At 39.5% G+C, this 19,445-nt stretch overlaps 1 protein-coding gene across 9 annotated transcripts in view; it reads left to right on the top strand.

Annotated features, from left to right (window-relative positions):
• Positions 1 to 216: 216 nt before the first annotated feature.
• PTPRC (protein tyrosine phosphatase receptor type C) overlaps positions 217 to 19,445 on the top strand; it is a 52,539-nt gene continuing 33,310 nt past the window's right edge. For 3 of the 9 annotated variants that reach the window (XM_015869494.3, XM_015869493.3, XM_015869489.3), the window contains exons 1-2: positions 1,920 to 2,263; positions 2,349 to 2,466. In XM_015869494.3, coding sequence (XP_015724980.2) covers positions 2,400 to 2,466 — 67 coding nt within the window. In that variant the 5' untranslated portion in view covers positions 1,920 to 2,263; positions 2,349 to 2,399. Of the gene's footprint in view, positions 357 to 1,919; positions 2,264 to 2,348; positions 2,467 to 19,445 lie in introns of those variants that run through there. The other 6 variants (XM_015869496.3, XM_015869495.3, XM_015869492.3 and 3 more) reach the window with 3 other exon arrangements.

The following is a 19,445-nucleotide window of genomic DNA, read 5'->3' as shown; positions in this document are numbered from 1 at the left end:
CTGAACCACTCTGGAACTGAATTTTCCATACTTGTAGCCAGCTCTGGCTTGCTTATAGTGCACTGTTTTTGGCTAACAAAACCAAGGAATCATTCCTTGAAGGAAAAGTGAAACAAGACATCCTATATCCTGGATATAAGCCAGCCCTACACTGACTTCTTCTGTAGGTATTTCCCTTTCAAACCATCTTCTCTTTTTTTCCATTACTGGACCAACTGCTTTTATGGACCTTAACTTCTACCCAGCAAGTCTACAACAACCATTCTGTGACTTCCCTGTGGCCTGGAGGAGATAAGCTGCCCTGCCTTGTTATCCAGAAGAGCTGAGATCTCTGTCCTTTTTGCTTCTTAGGCCAGGTATGCTGATGTTTTGAGAATCTTGTGGGTAAAATGCACATAGCGAGTCTTGGTAAAATATCAGCTTCTGAATTACAGACTTTGAAAAGCACATGTTTTAGCACCACAGTATACTTTATTTCTTCTTCAGGTGCCCAACTAGAAAAAATGTCAAACAGACTGCTGTGATTTGTATTTAAATACATTACAAGTAAATGAAATATTAATTCACCTTAGAGTAGCCAAAAAAGAAAGGCACTATGCAGTTTTTGAGGGATGTTTATTCTTTCTGAGATACAGGGCAGTGGTTAAACTCATCATCAAACAATGGTCATTGGAACAGATTGCTGACTGACTGAGGAATCTACTCTGGGAATGAGAGATTTTTCTTCTTCCTCCTTTGCTAAGACTTGATATATTGTTTGAATCTGTAATTTCCTCATGAGTTTCATTTGTAACCTTGGTCAGCCATTCTACAGATTAATGGTTCTTACTTTCTCAGCTGTTAAATGTTGTATTGTAGTGGTATGATGACTAGAAATTTTTAATTCAATAACATTTGTGATAAATGCAATATTTAAGTGGTGTGAAGGCTTTACAAATATCACGACCAGATAAAGTCCACTATGCAGGAATTTTTCTCAGGGAGAGAGCTCCCAAATGGAAGCTGAGGCTGTGTAAAACTGCTGGGGAAGATCAGATGGAAATGGCAACTGCTGGGGAAGATCAGATGGAAATGGCACCTGGTTCTTGTTGAGAGCCTTTCTGTGAAGCTCTCCGTATGATGCAGTGTGTTACGTTAATCAGCTAAGGCTCTTCAGAATTATGGTTTTGTCCAGAATAACAGGGACTAAAATGTCAGTGATGCAGACAACATATAGCTATAATCCAAATTCAACTTAAAACAATTCCAGCACAATGAGTTTATTGTGTATCAAAACTGGGCTTTCTGTAGAGTTAGGCCATGTCAGTTTCTTTCTAAATACATTTACAGTAATAGTTATATGAGGTGGTATAGACACACGTTGTCTAAAGGAATCTCAGATTTTGGTCTGAGCTATAGGACTTCACTCCAAGTTGGACATGCAGAAGCTGGATTTAATCTTATGAGGGATTTTTTCTATTTATGTTGTCTATAAATTATTCTCCAAATGTATGCATGTGATGCTTAGGACGACCTGAAAAATAAAAGCAAATATATTCCAATGGAAGAAGTTATTCCAACATTTATTCCCTTTCTAGACTACTATACAGCATGTGCTTTTTATCCAGTTATTGAGTCTTAGCTCAGTGCATGCGGTGACATAAACGTCTTTGTTCCATTTTGCATCTGCTCCAGGACATAGACCACAGTCCTCTGGCACTGTCACGATAATAGAATTGTATGGGGGATCCATAATTAAGAACTGAAGATAGAATTAGAAAACAGATAACCTATATCCATTTGTTCAATATCAGTGTCAGTTCTAGAATTGCATTCTTGCAAAAAAATAAAAAATCAGAATTCTATCCATTTATGGAGGTCTTACTACCACTGCAAGTATTTTGTTGACTGATTGTTTGGGTTTCCTTCTGTCTCAACAGAAATCTTAACAATCCATAAATGAGAGGAGGATCGATAAAACTTATGCAACGTCAAAGTGAATATGAAGAAAAAGAATGATGGTTTCTGGAGTCCGGTCCCTTGAAAAGTTAAGTTTTGCTAGTTCCTCTGTAGAAATGGCTGAAAACAATCTATTTCATTTGGATTAAGGAAGCTGAGTATTACTGCCGCAATTTAAGAAAAACCCTCTTAACTTCCTGGAAACTGAAAGATTTTTTTGAAGAAGTAATGGTCTCTGACATCACCGCGCACAGCAAGTCTGCGAGTGGTTGGGTCGGGGTAACAGAGGAAGCCAACTCCTTCATAGATAAGCAGGCAGTGTAATGTATGTGCCCAGTTATACTCCTTTTTGGTTCAAGTTTTGCTGCGAAATTATTTTACAAAGAGATAACAGAAATTTTGCTTTCCAGAGAGAGACACATGCTGCTTCGTAAGGATACGCCTGATTTCCAGAATTAACCATGTTTTTGTGGCTTAAGCTCTTGGCATTTGGTGTTGCCTTTCTGTGCCAGGATGCTGTTGCCCAAGGTAGGTAGCAACTGATATTTCCTTCTCTAATTTTGATCCCATAATGTCTCTGTAGGATTAAAACAGATTCTAAGCTCTGTTAAATGGAGATGAAACATCTTTATTCAGCAGCTAGAATACAGTTGAATGCAATGGTGTCATAACCTGCATCAGGAAAGCTAATATATGATATACAAAGCTAAAATGTCTTCCACGCAGTTGTGTGAGTTTAGTAAAAAGAAAACAAAACCAAAAGAAAGCAACATTCATAGTTGCATTTAAAACCACATAAGTCGATCTCTTATGAGAACATTTATTATCTTTATGTTTAGTCTCAAAAAGCATTTCTTTGTTTTATGTGCTTAAAAGCCTTAAGAAACAATCTTCCCATCAATGTAAGTGCTCCCTGATCTGAGAATCTGCCTTAAGTTTCTTGGTTTGATTTTTATAGCAGTGGGGTTAAGAAAAAAAAACGTGCAACATTGTAGGTTAGTTTCTACAGTTGAAAAATTACATTGATAATTAGTTTTTAGAACTGCTTCTTAAAGAAATTTCGGACTGCTCTATAGATCTTAGCCCAGTATAGATGAATTTGTCACCAATACTGTGAGTAGGAAGTAAAGCAATGAATTTTGAGTTGATACTTACTATAAAGATCATAATTTTATGGATCTGTTTAAGAACTTATTTTCTTCAAAATACCATGCAGCATTTTATGTTTAAGTACTTTCCATCAGTTTTGGTATTTACTGTAATGTGGGATTACAGAAGACACTGAGTTGGTTGGTTTGTTTCTTATTAAGTAGCGTTGACCCTAAAAATGACAAATAGCACATTTTCTGCAATAGCAGATTATATGCAGCACAGAAATATCTTCTCACTTAGTTAAATGTGTATGTTTCTATCATAACTTCACTTTAGTAAGTCTCTGTTGCTGATGTGAGCAAGAAAATGATCTACTTTTGGTTGATAACTCCCTAAGAGCATTTAAAGTCTTGAGCATTAGCTTTCCTGTCCTTCAGAATCTCTGAAAAGAGTCAGCGCTGAATAAAATGTGGTTGGTAGATGCTGCATATTATAAGAAAACAAGTGAATGCTGTATAGGAAAGATCTTTTCCTTCTCCCTCCCCCCCCCCCCCCCCCCCCCCGTTTTGGAATCTGCTGTCCTACTTTCCTACTTTCCATTTTATAAGAGTTTACTAAGACTTCCCACTGCCCCCTTATTCCAGGAAGGGCAGGTAACTGCCTCTGCTCTTCCTGTTACCCCCACAGTCAGTGGATGTGTTAGCATACAGAGAGAGCTGGAAGACTCCAAGAGGGGTAGCATTGCTTTATTTCAAATAGTTATTTTCTCTGTCTGTGCACAGCAGTCTTGTTTGAGCCAGTCAGCTCCTTTCTAGAGCATTTAAAGCAATTAACAGTCTGCTGCAGTGTCAAGTACTCAACCTCTCAGACCTTGCTTTCACCATGTAGTTTGGCACGGGCTTATGTGAGAGCATGGAGCTCCTCTTTTTCTGTCTGGTGACACTTCTAATGATCCAGCTGTGTATTTTTCTATTTATCTCGCATTTTAGTGTTCAGGACTCCTTTATATAAACCGTGGGAAGAGCAGGAGCAGGTGGCTCAGTGAAGCTGATTCCCCTGTGAGGGTGGTGGCAGGACCACTGTGCGTGGTCATTACTGGGCAGATTTGTCTGCCTGATGGCTATGGGCTACTGTGCTGCCTGCTGGGGAGGACAAAATAACAGTAAAAAATCATTTGCTCTCTTTACAAAGATAAAAAAACAAAAAGTTATGCTTGCAAGCATTTTGTTCCATTAGGTCATTAATGTGGGTTTCTCCCCCACCCTCCACAAATATATTAGCAATTTAGTAGCTTTTGGAAAGCTGCACTTGCTGCTAAGCCACTTCCTTTATTTCAGGAAGCTAAAGAATTGCCTGATAGCTTTCAGTGTGACTTCTTTATTTTCCATGCAATAAGTACTGACTTTCAGTAGGCACGCAGAAATCTGAGGCTGTGGATTCTCTGTGCAAAAGAGTTGTGGATGTTTCCGCCTACAGTTTTTGTGTTTTCCTTCTCCAGTCGTCAGCTCCTGTATCACTCAGGCAATGGGTTCCTGTTTATCCCTCTGGAAAGTGTTTAGCAGACCTAATTTTTAAGTGGCAGAACTTGGTAATGGCTCGTTTTCTGTGTATGGTGAAGGATAAGGGGAGATTCTTGGGCAGGAGGATCTGCATTAAGCTAGAAGAAAGTGAAATCTGTTATCTCTAGAATGCTCCCTTTTCACATCTTCCAGCCTTCAAATGCTTAATTCAAAATGAAGAGTTGGTGTATGCAGGGCTGGTACGCAGAACTGCTTGCAATTGTCGGACTATCTCTGACACAAACCAGTTCTAAGCTAGAAGCCACTCAGTTTTCTTGCAGTGATGTACCTAAGCAGGACATGTTTTTCTGAGCACTGCACCCCACCAGTGTGGTTATGTGGTTTCTGGACAAGAATTAGCTACTCGCTTGTACCAAATGTGTAATTCTCTTCACCTGGTCCTACACGAACAGAATAAGCTGATGGCTGGGATGTTGGTGTGGGATTTTGATAACTGCAGATAAAGAAAGTTGTTGATAAAAGCAGGTTTCTCTTACGTAGTATGGAAGAAACATTCTGTGTTAACATACATCACTGTATTACCGTACTGAGAATGTTTCACTGGTATAAGCCTGAAGCCAGAAAATTGCTGTGCAGAGGCTGAAGATCCAGCTCTCAATGGCAGAGAACCATTTCCTATAGTTTTAGTTTTTCTTTAGCTAATGTAAGTTTGGGTTCTGAAGAACAAATCAGCAATGATGATGCTAGAAAACTCACACATATAATGGAGCAGAAGAAATGAGGGGAGAAAATGGTGTGAAGTGACTTCTCAAAATGTTCCTTGTGTTAGGAATCAGGCTCTATTTGTCTGACTCCAATGACTTGTCTGCAAAACTGTCTTCGTCTGTGAGTGTGTGCATCATGAAACAAGGAGGAGGTCTACATGCTGAAGCTGTGACTGCATTATATTAGTGCATGAAAGTCATCCTATTTTCTTGAGCAACTGCATTGTAGAAATGAAAGTACCATGGCTGGGAGCAAGCAAAGGATACCAGCACGCCACAAAAATGTTTTGTCCTCTGTTTGCACTCTTGAATTAGTTTTAAGAGTTGATAGGTGTATATCTGTCCCCCCAGGTAGGTAGAGTGAATCAACCCACACTCAACTCTGCTGTGTTAGTTCATTTCTCACTATGCTTATTTAACTTCCTTGTTTAGCGCTAGTTCAAATGTCTGTTACCCTGCATTTTGCAGTAAACCTCTCCAGTTCTGCTCCTGTCTCTTCCCTTTGTCACCATGCCTGTTCCTCCCATGCTGCCAACCAAAGCATGCGGGACAGTCGAAGAGGAGATATGCAGTTTGGCAATAGAAAGAGGCACTGCAGAAAGGTATCATATGCTGGGCAGCATTTGCTAGCATGTGTTCAGCTCCTTGGCTGCGAGTTAATGCCTTCAAACCCCAGCAAGTACAGCTGTGTGTTCCAGGAATGAAATGGGTTAGCTGGGATCAGATAGGATGCCTATGTGCTGCTCCAGGCAGAAGCACCCTTGGGCTGGCTTCCGGGATCAGGACTACCCACCCTGTCTGGGAATCGCTGGCTGTCCCTGAGCTCTGCTGCCTTCTGCAGTGTGTGCAGATGTTGCTGTTGGCATTTATTCATCTTTAATGGCTTATGAATAAAAATCAGTCATTTCTTTTAAGTAGTCTTATGAAGTACAGAACTTCAAGAATATTTTTGGGGCAATTGTCATAGCTCTTGAAAGCTAAGGTTGGGCCCTAAATTTCTTCTGTGCAAAGACAGGAATAAAAAGTCTTAAAGTGGCAAAATGAACATCCTGCTGTAAATATAAAGATTAAAGTTACTTAAGCAATTTTGGAAGCTGTCCCCTGTCCACCCCCATTTTTACTTTACTTTTCTGAGGCAGTTGTACCGCGTGTCCTGATATATTTCCAGGCTACCCAGACACTTGTAAACAGATCATGTTCACTGGCGTTTCTGAAACTGTTAAAGTATTTTATCTATTTCCAGGTTTCCTTCTCTTTCAAGTAAAGCAGTTTGGGGCCCTCAGTGCCGGGATTTTAGAGACTAGCTGTGAGCACTTCAGTGCCAGCTTACATTATCCATAGTGTTGTATGGCTAACAGAATCCACTTTTTTCTGCTCTTTCATGCCTCTACTTTGCAGTAAGTACTTCCACAATAAGTTCTTCCACTTACTCCCTCTGTGACAGTACCTCTTCTGCTAGCCCACTAGCTTAGTTTTCTATTCTCTAGTTTCAAAGACTTCTTTTACGATCTGTCTGTCCTCCATTTGTGATCCCAGTGCCCTGGCACAGAACTCTAGATGTATCTTTTGTTGTGCATGAATGATTTGTGTTTGTTGTTGCAAAAATGCAGACACTGTGGAGCAATATTTTTAATTGCCTTTTGAAATAGACTTTTTTTTTTTTTGACCAAAAAAAGAAAAGAAGCATGAAGCTTTGCAAAGACACTGTATAACACATAAGCAAATAGCTGTTTTTTTATATGAAGTGCGTTTGTCTTATACAACCTGACGTACTTTGTACCCAGGGAATTGTAGGGCAATGGGGAGTCTCAGCTGAGATAAAAGTAAGATTTATGGCTTGTAAGGCCTTTCCACAGGATCGTGTGCATTACCTGTGAAGGATTTAACATCTTATTAGCTCCTGAACTGTTTCTGCGTGCTTGTGAGTTAAGGCACATGGAGGTGGAGAAAAGGCTAAGACGGCAGAGAGTAGTTAAGCTTCTAGAATAAGATGCAAGAGACAGAAATCAGCTACAGTCTAGGCTGTTAGAGAAACTCCTGGCATTATCTTCATTTCTCCAGATCTCAGTTTCAGCATCTGTTAAGCTGAAGCAGTAATAGTATCGTGTTGCAACATACAACATCTCAGTTCAACATCTCATGGATGTTGTCAAGGGGGAGCCGATGCTTTTGTGCGAAGGCGTACTATGCTTAATGTCAGCAGATCTGAAATTCGCAAAAATGTGATCGTGTCAACTGTAGTTTCCATTTTGAACAATTCTAGATGAAATAACGGAAGTCAGTGAGCCCTTGTGAGACACAGGAACAGGGCCACCACTGTCTGCAGAAGAGATGAAACTAACGTGCCAAATGGGCCACAGCTGCAAAAGACTTGGCATTGCAAAGCATCCTCCACATCTTTGCAATGTAGGTGTGTTAGGAGTTTTACTGGTAGCATTTATAAATATGTCAGCAGCTCTAGAGAAGTGCAGGCCAAGCTGAATTTTAAATGGTTAAAATCACATACTCACACAACAGAAGGAAAGACTGCCAATACAGCTACTGCAGCATACCACCTAGTCATAAGTTACTCCTCAGGAGTCTTGAAAGACGTGCAGAATCACATGCATGTGCACCTCAGAGATATCTCTTGTATTTAAGTAGGTTTGGATAGAGTATCCGGAGGATTTCTTTCTTACCGTTCTTGTTCTTTCTTGGAAGAATTTAAATTGCAATAAAACCCATTTATTTTTTAAATGCATACAATTTTTTATATACGCTGTACTTGATGGCAGTGACATAATATTGTCTCTTCTAAGCTATATATGCATTCCTCTATCCCCAGTACTAATCCCCATGTGTGTGAATTTGCATGCCTGCACAATATATCTTTGTAGGTAAGTGGAGAGAGAAATTTACAATACTTGAGGCTGTCCAATATGTAGATGAAGCAACTTAGCATAGTTTGCAGTTTCATTAATGCTTCTCTTCTCAGCTGTGCTGGCTCGACAGAACTGAAAGGCATTTCTACATCCTCCACACCTGCAGTCTGTGTTCTAGCCTGGAGACTGTGACTGGGGGAGCCCTGTGAAATAGCTGTAAGATTTACCTCGTACTTGATCTAGTGGTTGGCAGCCCTGTTTGTGGCAGGGGAGCTGGAACTCAATGACCATTGAGGTCCCTTCCAACCCAAGCCATTCTATGATTCTGTGATTAGTGCAAATTTGTAGTGTTGCAGGTTTTGCTGTCCTGGATTGGTAGTGTCATGATTTTGTAATGTTAGAGGACTTAGAAGTGAGCATGTCCTGAGAGCAACGCTATGTGCTCACTGTTGCTATGAGAAAATGCTACGTATTAAAACAGCTTAACCCAGTGTCCCCTTGGGTCTGTATATACTAACAGAATAGAATGACTAAGCACAGAATAGAATAAACAGCAGAGGAATAATACTGAATACAAGGGATGTGATTCAAGTAAATGAATGTGAGATGGATGTGAGGTGTTATTTATCCTTCATGCTGATCCATCAAAGTTTTGTAGTACTTAGAGAACACTCATGAAACTTAAATAAAATCCAGTAAAATTTGACCTCCTGAGTTTGCTGCTTCATACTTTCCTGAAGGGTTTACCTGTCTGTTCATGAAGATTTTGAAGTGATTAAGTAGGTAAGTTTTGGTATGTTTTTAAGGTAGCATACTATCTATGGAAACTCACCTATGGAAGCCTTTGAATGAATGCAGGATGTACTGGATTCATTGAAAACCACTGCAAAGCTGAGAATATGATGTTCTCACAAACATTCCAAGATTTGAAGTTTAGATTACCAAAAAGGATAACAAATGAGTCGCATTTGTCTTTCCTACTGTAAAAAACCAAAAATCATAAAGCCGTAACACCACTAAATAAAGATGGAGGTTTTTTGCACCATTCAGAATAAGCAGAGAAGCTTTTGGAGCAGTGGCTGAGTTTAGTTTGTGTTTTACTGTCGGGAAGAGCCGAGTACAACATGGAAATGATTTTGATCCAGAAATGTCAACAAGTCTGTTGTCATTGCAGGAGTGTGCCTTAAATGGCAAGGGAAATAGCTTGCAAACCACAGCTTCTAAAAAGCACTCTCCACTGAACAGTGCAGGCAGCCTAGAGGCACTGCGCATGCCAGAGCGGCCATTTGCAGCTGCTGTCTCTGCACTTGATGCTCTTGGTTTCTTTTCGCAAGTGAACTGCTGTTCACACAAGTTTTTCCTCAGTGGTGCTGTCAGTGGAAAGTCTGTAAATGCAAAACTCTGAAACTTTCAAAAGTTTTACCAGGTTTATTTTATCTTTGTGGTTTTCTCTGTGGTTTGCTGATTTTTCTTTGGTTTTATATTAAAATAAGAAAATAGATTCCACCTTTTTTTTTTTTTTTTCAACCTACCTGAGATTGCTAAACTTTAAGTGCTGTCTTTCTCTTTGCTCTCCTGAGAATGCTGCTTAAGGAGACTCCCCTGCTTCCAACTGTCATTGCAAAACACAGTTTTTTCATAGGAGAAAATTATTGGATTTTCAGAGGATCTCCACGTATTGATCACTGTTGTGAAAAATTTGAGTGTGCAGCTGCAAGTTAATCTGTCCTGAATTTTTTGCTGCAACTGTGAATATTGGACACTTGGAAAGTTGGGAGGGAGCTGCTCCTGTATGTGTGTGAGAGACAACCCTACTACCAGTGATCACAGCAGTGCGATGAGCTCAGACATGTTCAAACATACCTGGGGGGTGAGGTGCTCTATGACCATAGGATGAAAGATGGACTTGTCCACAAAGAGTTTATGGTCAGATTTTGGACAGCTTGGACATTTCTTAAAAAAGAATGGTATAGAGGGTTGAGAGAAAAGCAACAGTGGCACGTGTAACAGCTGTTTCTTATCATTGTCTTGCTAAAACATCTGAGCTCTATCTGTTCTGTCATCTTATCTCCATAGCAGTGAGCAACATAGGCAGCAGGAAATGGGTACATAACCTGCTTCTTTTTATAAAAAGTCACTTAAAATCTTTATAATAGTCTCTGAAAAATCTCTGTACTAATTAATAGAATAATAAATTGTTTAATCTGTGATTTATACCTGATCTACACGGTATTATTAGATGCAATCTTTTGAATACAATATTTTGTAGTTATAGGCAATTAATGTTCAGAAAGCAGTTCTGATCAGATATGAAGGCAAATGATGCAAGTGGTTTAAGAGAAGAGATTGGGTGCTGGGTCTGAGATGGCAGCAGGTAACAGGGCAGCTGAAAGGAGCAGGTAAGAGACGTGAGAAACTGATAGAAAGCCAGATCTAGGCAAGAACAGGCAAAAGATGGGAGTGCAAATCGTCTGTTTAGCAATCCATGCTTCGTGCACAGAGTTAGCAGAAGGTATCAGCACTTCATGCTTTGGGGTATTTCTATGTGTGCTGGACTGTCTGTGATCACAGACTGACAGATCTCAGAGAGTGTCTCTAGGCTTTAGAAAGGCAAAAGAACTAATGCTTTGCACTGATAGTGCACATGGATGTTTCCCAACTCTTGAACAATACTGTTGCTTCCCAAACAATGTCTTCAGAAACAGCGTGTGTGTATAGGATTGCATTATAAAGCAGTACTTTTGTGTGCAATTATATCATGTGTATCCACAACTTTCTGGGGACTGATGCTAGGTTAGTTGTGAAAGAAGAATCATAGAATGGCCTGGGTTGAAGAGAACCACAATGCTCATCCAGTTTCACCCCCCAGTGCTTATGTGCAGGGTCACCAACCATGTCCAGCCTGGACTTGAATGCCTGCAGGGTTGGGGCATCCACAGCTTTTTTGGGCATGAAGAAAATTGAACTTTTTCATAGCTACTCTCTGGACTTGTGTAACGTAACTAAAGAACTAGTGATGACATTGTGTTTTGGTTGTGCTGGTACTTTGCAGTGGTGTATTGCCAAGCTTGCCCCGTTCCTGCCCCTCATGACCCAGCACAACTCACTGGCAGCTGTCTTTACTACTTACCTCCGAGGATTATGAATTATGACTGATGAAACTGACATATATTTTTAGTGCTACTGTTACTTTGGTATAGTTTTCTGTTATTGCTTATCAAAGTGAACACTGCATTTGTTGTTTATTTGAAAAAGGTTTTCAAGTGTTGTTTCCTGAGGTATTTCTGCTACCTGCAAAAAGGAGCAAAGCTTTTTATAGGTTTCCATTTAGTGGAGCACAGAGCTGACATGAAAGTGGCAGGGGGATCCCACTGAAAAAATATGCCAATCAAGGTCTAGTGTGTTTTCAGTTGTAGCCTTTGTTTTTATGCCTTTATTCAGCATCAAAACTTGCCAAGCTGAATGATGGTACAAAATTCAAATGCCAGATATTGTACAGCAATGTCTTTTTTCAAGTATAAGAGGTGTTAGAGGATAAAAAAAGTAGGTGATTTTTTTCACTATTTCAAGTATTTTAAAACAAAGGTGCCCAGCAAATCTTGCGTTATTGCTATAATGCCAAACTAAGAATCAAGTGCTAAAAAGATTTTGAGATCTCTTGCTCACATTAGAACCCTTGCAGTGCAACACTTGTCGGTTTTCTTTGTATTGGTGTTGAAGCTGACAGCAGTTTTCATGATGGATAGTGTGGGCTTTCTGAAGATCACCTGGGCTTCTAATTGCGTGATAAGTTTTGGAACCTTTTACCTCTGGAATGGCATACAGCGAATGCGCGGATGTACCATAACTTGTACTCATAATTTCAGTTTTGATGTCAGAATAAACTACAGGTATTTTATGTTGTTTCTGTTTTCCCCCTACAAGGAAAAACATGAAATTCTTTCCTACACAAGCGATGTTAAGTATTAAGGGCATAATTGCTATGTCATTAGTCTGAAAAGAATGAAAACCTGGTGACCAACTTCCAGCGTTTTAGGGCAAAGAGTTTTTTTATTATCATGTTTTTCCTCACTCCTGTCCAAGGAAGCACTTGCAGTCTGTTGCTCTCTAATGACCTCATAGTTTCTGACGTCAGCCAAAACTGGCCCAGAGCTTGGCTTTTCTGGTGAGTTACCCAGTGCTGACTGATTTGCTTTGTGGTCACCTGCCTGTCCCTGACTCCAGATGTTGACTGGGGCCATATAGTGGAAGAACATGAAAAGACTGTAATTCTGGATGATGTTGAAGTTATACAAATAATGTCCTCTGTTTTCTCAGTGATTATAGCACATTCATTTTGAGGGACAAGCTCTAGCACTGATTCATCAAGATAGCATTTTTATCAGTCTGTGAGTATGGAAAATTACCTGACCTTTGATGGATGTTTTGATAAAAGCAGACACGCAGACCTATGCTGACTTTCCAGGAAGTGTAGGCAGAATACTATAGTTCTTCCACTTCAAACATCTAGAAGTAGTTCTTGAGGAGGAGGGGGAGGAATTCTTGCCCAAAGAAATTGCTGAGAATGTTTTTCTTCTCTATGAAGTAAGCATATTGTGCAGAACCAATGCAGAGGGAGGTAAAACAGTAACTAGTTAGGAAACTTATTTTTCCAGTCAGAAAAGTATATCAATAATCATTAAGATCTGGAGGCAAATGCAAATGGGAATTAGTTCAGTCAGGACTATAATGATAGGTCTTAGCAAAGTGAATTTCTGTTAAGGGTGATTTCTACTCTCCTTGTAAAAGAAATTCAAATCCAAAACGAAAACAGTTCAGCCATGCTGGTGAAGAACACTCCTGATGTATGCCTTGGGTCAGAGTGATACATCTCTTTGAGCCCTGTCTGCATGTCAGTCTGAGCACACATAATAGCGTTTTCACTGGTGGTGAAAATGTTACGATGTGCACATGGTTGCAGTGGTGGTGCAGCACAGAGGCAGATGAGAAGTCTCACCGCAGGAAGCGTGATCGTTAGGGAAATGATCTGTCACAGGATTCATTGTAATGCTGTGTTTCAGAACAAAAAGGGCTTCAAAGCTTTTAGCTCAAAAACAAACTCAAAACCAAACCCCTATGACTTCTTCCCATACTGAGACAGGAGATTTCACTCATAATGAAGAATGCTGGGAATGACTGACAGCACCTGATGCTGAGTATTTGAAGTATTGGATGTTGGTTTCTTGTTTGTAGGTTCCATCTAGAAGCTTCCCAGTGCAGTTGCTGCAGAAGAATCCCGTTTGACTGCAAATAGTTTCTAGCTTGGTTTCTCTGCTCATTGTATTTATGACACAGTGCTTTTTATGTAACTGCTTTCTGAATTTCAGTTCTTTGATGATTCTCTGCCTAAAAATAGTTACATTTAATATGACTTAAAAGTCCAGTGTTTACAGTCTTATTAGTGTATGTTTTTAGTGTTGCCTCCAATACATTTGTTAACATAATGATGGAATTGGTGAGCATCAGCTGAACTCGGGTCTTCTTTACATGTGAAGTCTTGCTATGAGGAAAGTAGAGCAAGTCAAAAAGTTTCCTTAGAATTTCTAAACTGGGACAGGAGTTTTCTGCACAGTACAGAAGAACTGTCTGAACACCATGCTGTACATCCTCTGTATCTTGGGGAATTTTGAGGATTCTCTGGAGACATAAGAATTGTTCATACTCTGCAAATCCCTTTTCCTGCTGCTTTCTTGGCTCTCAAGGCCAAAGGCATTTCAAGGACACAGGCAGGTCTGTTGCAGTAGCTCTGCGCTGTCAACAGACTATTGACTTATCAGAATGAACTTTCTGTATGTTTTTATATAAATACCCTTATTTTCAATGGTACTTACTGTCTACCTATCAGAGAAAATTCATAAAAATCAGTTTATTTTGCTGTTCTCTAGCATACATAAGTCTGTTAAGCAAGCAGAAATAATTGTTTTATTTTCTAAACTTAAAGCATTTTTATTTCAGGAGTGGGGAAGGGAAAAGCCTCATGGAAGCAGGGGGAGGAAAATAATTTTTCTTTATTTCCCATTTGCAAGCAATGTTCAGCCACTTCTTGGGAAGCAGGGCTTCAGTACACATAGTGGTTGCACTTCCATAATCACTGTCTCCCTTCCTTCTTGTTTCCCAGAATTTATTTTTCAACATGACGTCGTGCATGTTAAATGATACAAGATAACCTATGATCAGTTTTAGGTCAGCCTTCCTGGCCGTGTCCCTTCCCCGCCTCTTTCTCCCCCTGTGTAAACCATCTTGTGAGGTAAGGAGGAGTGGGAGTCAGTCTGGCTGCTGTGCCAGCTCTGCTCAGCAGCAGTCAAGATGCTGGTTTGACAACACTGTTCTAAGTGCAGGTGCTGCTGTGGGGAAGGTTAAGTGCATCCCAGCCTTTTCCCCCAGAAAATGTATGCAAAGGGAGTTTTGGAAAGACAACATAATGAAAGTAATGAAAAACTAGCTAATTTCATTTAGTTGGTATCTTTGAGAGCATCTTTTAACTTGGGTCTAGAAAGAAAATAGTAATATTAAAAAGCTTTCATGTAATATTCAAGTTCCAATCTCTTCCTCAGACAGCAGTCTTACTGATAAAAGTGCTTTTTCAAAAGTTACAAGGAACAATACAGTGGGGAAAATGTCACCATCTACCTAGTATAAATAACAGATAATGGGCTATTTGTCTGTGTTGTTGTAGTTTGTGTTGTCTGAAATATGATTAGAAGCTCTTTGTCCATGCTGGAAGTAGTGTGGAGGAGGTTGTCGTGATTAGGTTAGGCAGCATACCAATTTGGAGAAGCCAAGCAGTACTGAGAGAAAGAAAGAAGTACATCAGTTTGTACTGGGCAAATCAGATAGTCCTAGTCGAGGAGAGTCTCTGGGTTTTCTGCATAGAGTGTAATGTTCATGGAAATGAAACCAGAAATAGTTATTTGTTAGATGATAACTGTCTCATACTGTGGTGTTTTATGAGGCTTGTGTTGTTGTAGACATTGCTGATGTAGTACTCTGTAGCTAAAGAGGTTTGCTGAAGATGAAAAGTGAGTCATTAGGACAATTACTCTTTCTGGTAATTTTGTTTTGCAGAATCCTGTGTTTTCAAATGATGTAGACTGAAGCATTAATATTTTTATGTATTGCTTCTATTCAGCTTACCTCAGTGAGGAAGTTTACTCATTTGTGGCTTGACAGGCAGCCTTGCTATGGGAACGGGAAAGCACTAGCTTAAAATGCAAGCTGAGAGCTAGTTTGCTAAGTACAGACCAGCATGCTGCAAAAGAGAGATAAAATTAAGGCACCCACATCCTGTGATACCATAAAGTTCTTGCAGGCAGCCATTTACCAGGAAATGAAAAGAAGTCCATTAGTTCCAGATGCTGCTGAAACACCATGGTGCTTAAGTTATGCTTGATTTGCTGCATGTAGTGGAAAGCAAACCCTGTGAGCTAGTTCTTCTGGTGCAACTTGGACTCTTCCTGCTGGTGTCAGAGGAAGAGAAAAATTCCATTCTGTATAGTTGTCTGCCATATTAGGTTTGCAAATTAAAGTGAGTACGTTCCTGTAAGTGGTAGTTAATCCAGCTGCTCTTGTATATCTGTAAACATTATTTGCTCTTATTTCCTGTGTCATTTCTTATTCCTGATCAAAACCCATAAACTATCCAGTATCCAAATTGCAACTGTCTTCTACTTCTGGAGAACATGTATGTTTCTAATGATACAGAGTTAATGGAAATGGACATTTTCTTTCTCTTCTTGTGGTGGGTGGGAATTAAGGTAGGAATTAGATGTCTTTATTTGTCTTTAAGAGTATGAAATATATGATTAAACTTGACTAGACAGGTGAACTTGGACATTCCTCTGAAATTGATAATCTTCTGATAATGAACAGATTTTCATTAAGCTTGCTAGTCTATCTGAAGTCGAAGAATATTCCCCCAGTGAAGTCTGGTCAAAATCAAGAGGATAATCAGAGTACTGTGGCCATGTCAAAGGCCTGCTGGACAGTCTGCTGTCTGTCAGTCTGGCTGACAGTCTGCAGTCTCAGGAAAGCCTGAGCAGTCTTCTATATGAAAATACCTGTACTGTAGGGACATTGTCAGTAGAGGCAGAGATGAGTTTGACATAAGCAGATGCAAGATAGTAAGAAAACAAACTATTCCAGGCAGGAAGAGATCAGCCCCTTGAGCCCTGGGGACCATTGCACCAATGAGACAGGTTGCTGAAACTGTTCCAGAAGAAGCAGAGAATCAGAAACCATCTGGGGAGAAAAAAAAAATAACATGGCAAGAGGTAACCAAATACATACAGCCTTTGCAGTTTTAGTTTTGTTTAGCTTTCTGCCCCAGGCATCAACCAAAATGAAGAGACAGCTTTTAACTCAACTTTATTTTGTACCTTCTGTGTTACACTGAGCAGCACATCACGCATTACAAAACCATCCTGTGCAGCTAAACAGGAATTCAGAAGGCAGCGTTTTACTTGTTAATAGATTTCTTCAAACTTTTTGGGTATGATGCTAATCTTAAAACTCCAAACAAAAAAGATGCAGCTTTTTGGAGTCTTTATATATAGCAGTCTCAATTGTTCTGCTAACGTTGGGCACAGTTATAAATCATCTTCCATAATTTCAATATGAATGAAGTTTGAAATGTTTAGTCCCTGTGAAGGGACTGATGAAGTTTGGCTGTGGGTGCTATAGATTGTGCAGAGTTTTGATGGTAGTTCAGTTTATCTAGTAACTCATAACAACGTGCCCATCTGATGCAGACCAGCCTGCAGAATCAGTTCCACACTGGAGCTGGTCTATGCACACCAAGCAGAGAAAAAGCTCACGCCTTCCCTGGTCAGCAGAGCTGAATGCTGAATTAAACCCATCTGTATTTGTTGCTGAGGTGTTACTAGGAATGTATGCCATGCTTATGCTGCAGACATCACAGTCCTCATCCAGAACCAAATCTGAATTTAAACTGCAGCCTTAATTACTACTGAAGGCAATTATGAGTTTCTGTGTGGAAATGAATATTTACCAGAAATATTGTTGGTTTTTTTTTTTTTTTTTTTTTTTTTTCGTTTTGTTTTTCACTTTGTTCATATAATCAAATTTGTGGGGCAAGTATATTCAGTGTTTTATAGATGTTCAGTAATCTCTGATACGTTCCAAACTTCTGGTAAATTCCCTTACTGAAATAGGAAAAAATCAGTTAGTTTACCAGCTTATGTGGTGGTAAATTCATCACTGTTTCAGCCAGAGGCTGGAAAAGTATAGACTGTCAGAGAGCAAAATCTTACCCACGTTTGCACATACTGTGTCTTTCTGTGTCAGCTTTTCCACCTGTCCTCACAGGAGACATTACACACGCTCCTTCCAAAGTGCTCCATCTGTGTATGTGAGTACACAAATCGCTACTCACTTCACTGCTCACGTAGCTTTTCTGACCTCCCACTTCCAAGTGGGAGTTGTACTTCTGAGATGTGTAGTGCCACTACATACATCTTTCTCATTATTAGACATGAGAAATATTTAGAGGTCTGCTAATTTTCCTGGCTTGTGTGTCTACATATATATATATATATATATATATACACTTCTGTGTCTATAGCGAGAGTTTACATTAGTTGGAGCATGAAATTGGATGTTCTCTTAGCTTTGGCCTGAGGGCTCTCTTTGAGTCCCTATACATTGAAAGGTCCATAAAATTCTTTTCCTTAAACAGTTCTTTTTCTAAGAAAGACAGTGTGAGGATTTGTGCAGATGTACATGATGTTCTGAGTAGCTTGAGTTCCAAGTGTTTCTAACTTTATAGAGTTACAACTCTCTCTATTTCTGCCATCAAACAGGTGTGGGCATAATTGTTCTTTATGGCACCGCCAGGTCCCTTGACTGCAAGCTTTGTGGTTCTTAGTGCACTTCTAATAAATAGATGCCATCTTAGTAGGATTGTGTCATAATCTCTGCTTTGCAGATGATGTTACAGAGGTAGAAGTTATGTCTGGCCACTCATGCAGTAGTAAGATGTGGAACTGAAGCATCAGCTTGATCTCTGGGTAGGACTTGGTCACAGGCCCAACTTTCTGTATGGTATCTGAATACAAGATGGATTTGAGTCTACCCATCAAATACAAGAAGTTTGGCTAATTTCTGCTTTCACATAATATATATAAAAATAATTAAAAAATAAAAGAAAAATAACTCCATGTGGTTTTCTTAAGAAGTGTATGTAAATATCTCTTAGCTGGCAGTTTTTCTAAGAGATAATGATATACTTCATTGACTAATTACCTTTTTTTCAGTAACAGTGGTAGAATCTGATCCTTGAACAATATTTCCTAATAACACTGTATGTACTTTACTGCTTTAAATTGTAATCCAGCAAGTGAGCAGTTGAGTTAACTACTGATTGGTGAATTCCATTTATCATAATATTTTATGAATAACAAAAATGCTATTCAGTTGTGTATTTGATAAATGGTGTTCGTTTGGCTTTGTTGGTCATTTATGGCCTAAATATCTGGAGGGGAAAATAAAAAGAGGTTGGTGACCGAGTGAAATCACTCTCTCTTGAAATTATGTTTGCTGGCTACAGGTGCTGCCCAGGGCAGTGAGGAAGCTATCTCTAGCAGGCAGTCAGTATGGGAATGGCTTTCCATTGAGCCAGCTGAACATTTTCCCCCACTGTACTCTATCTTTTTACAAAACAGAAGCTAGGCGTGTTTTCTTTCCATTTTTGGTTGTACTTCGATCCTATTTTGTAGGAGAGTTACATTTTTGCAATGCTGATGGTGTCAGTTCGAGGAAGTTCAGAGCACCTGAAAATCAACTATTTAGTTCTGTAAGCTGTACTTAGCACCCCCAGGCCTGTTAGCTGTGTTATATTCGAGTATTTAACACAGCAACCAATAGGAAGAGGTATTAGTACATAGAGGAAAGATCATAAACAGCTCTCATTTCTTGAAAGAAATGGTGATTTGTTTTTTAAAATTGCTGGCTGCATCTTTTTGAAAGTCACTCGCTGAAACAACATTCCCAATAGGTGCAGAGCTGTTGATCCATGGATTCCATATTAACGTTCCAAGCAGGTGATTTATGATTTCAGCTGACTTTAGATTATCAGTGGCCAAATGCTGCAATTCATTTTACATTTAATTGTTTATGGTTTCACATCTCAGCTGATTAGGAATAGTTTATAAGAAGTAATTTGCAGTCTGGGAGAGATATGCAATACGAGATAACACTTTTATCTTGAAGCAGCA

This window comes from Coturnix japonica, chromosome 11 (genome assembly GCF_054131305.1).
Source record: "Coturnix japonica strain WE chromosome 11, WE-NBRP24, whole genome shotgun sequence".
In the NCBI taxonomy this organism is placed as follows: domain Eukaryota; kingdom Metazoa; phylum Chordata; class Aves; order Galliformes; family Phasianidae; genus Coturnix; species Coturnix japonica.
This window is presented reverse-complemented; position numbering and strand designations above follow the sequence as displayed.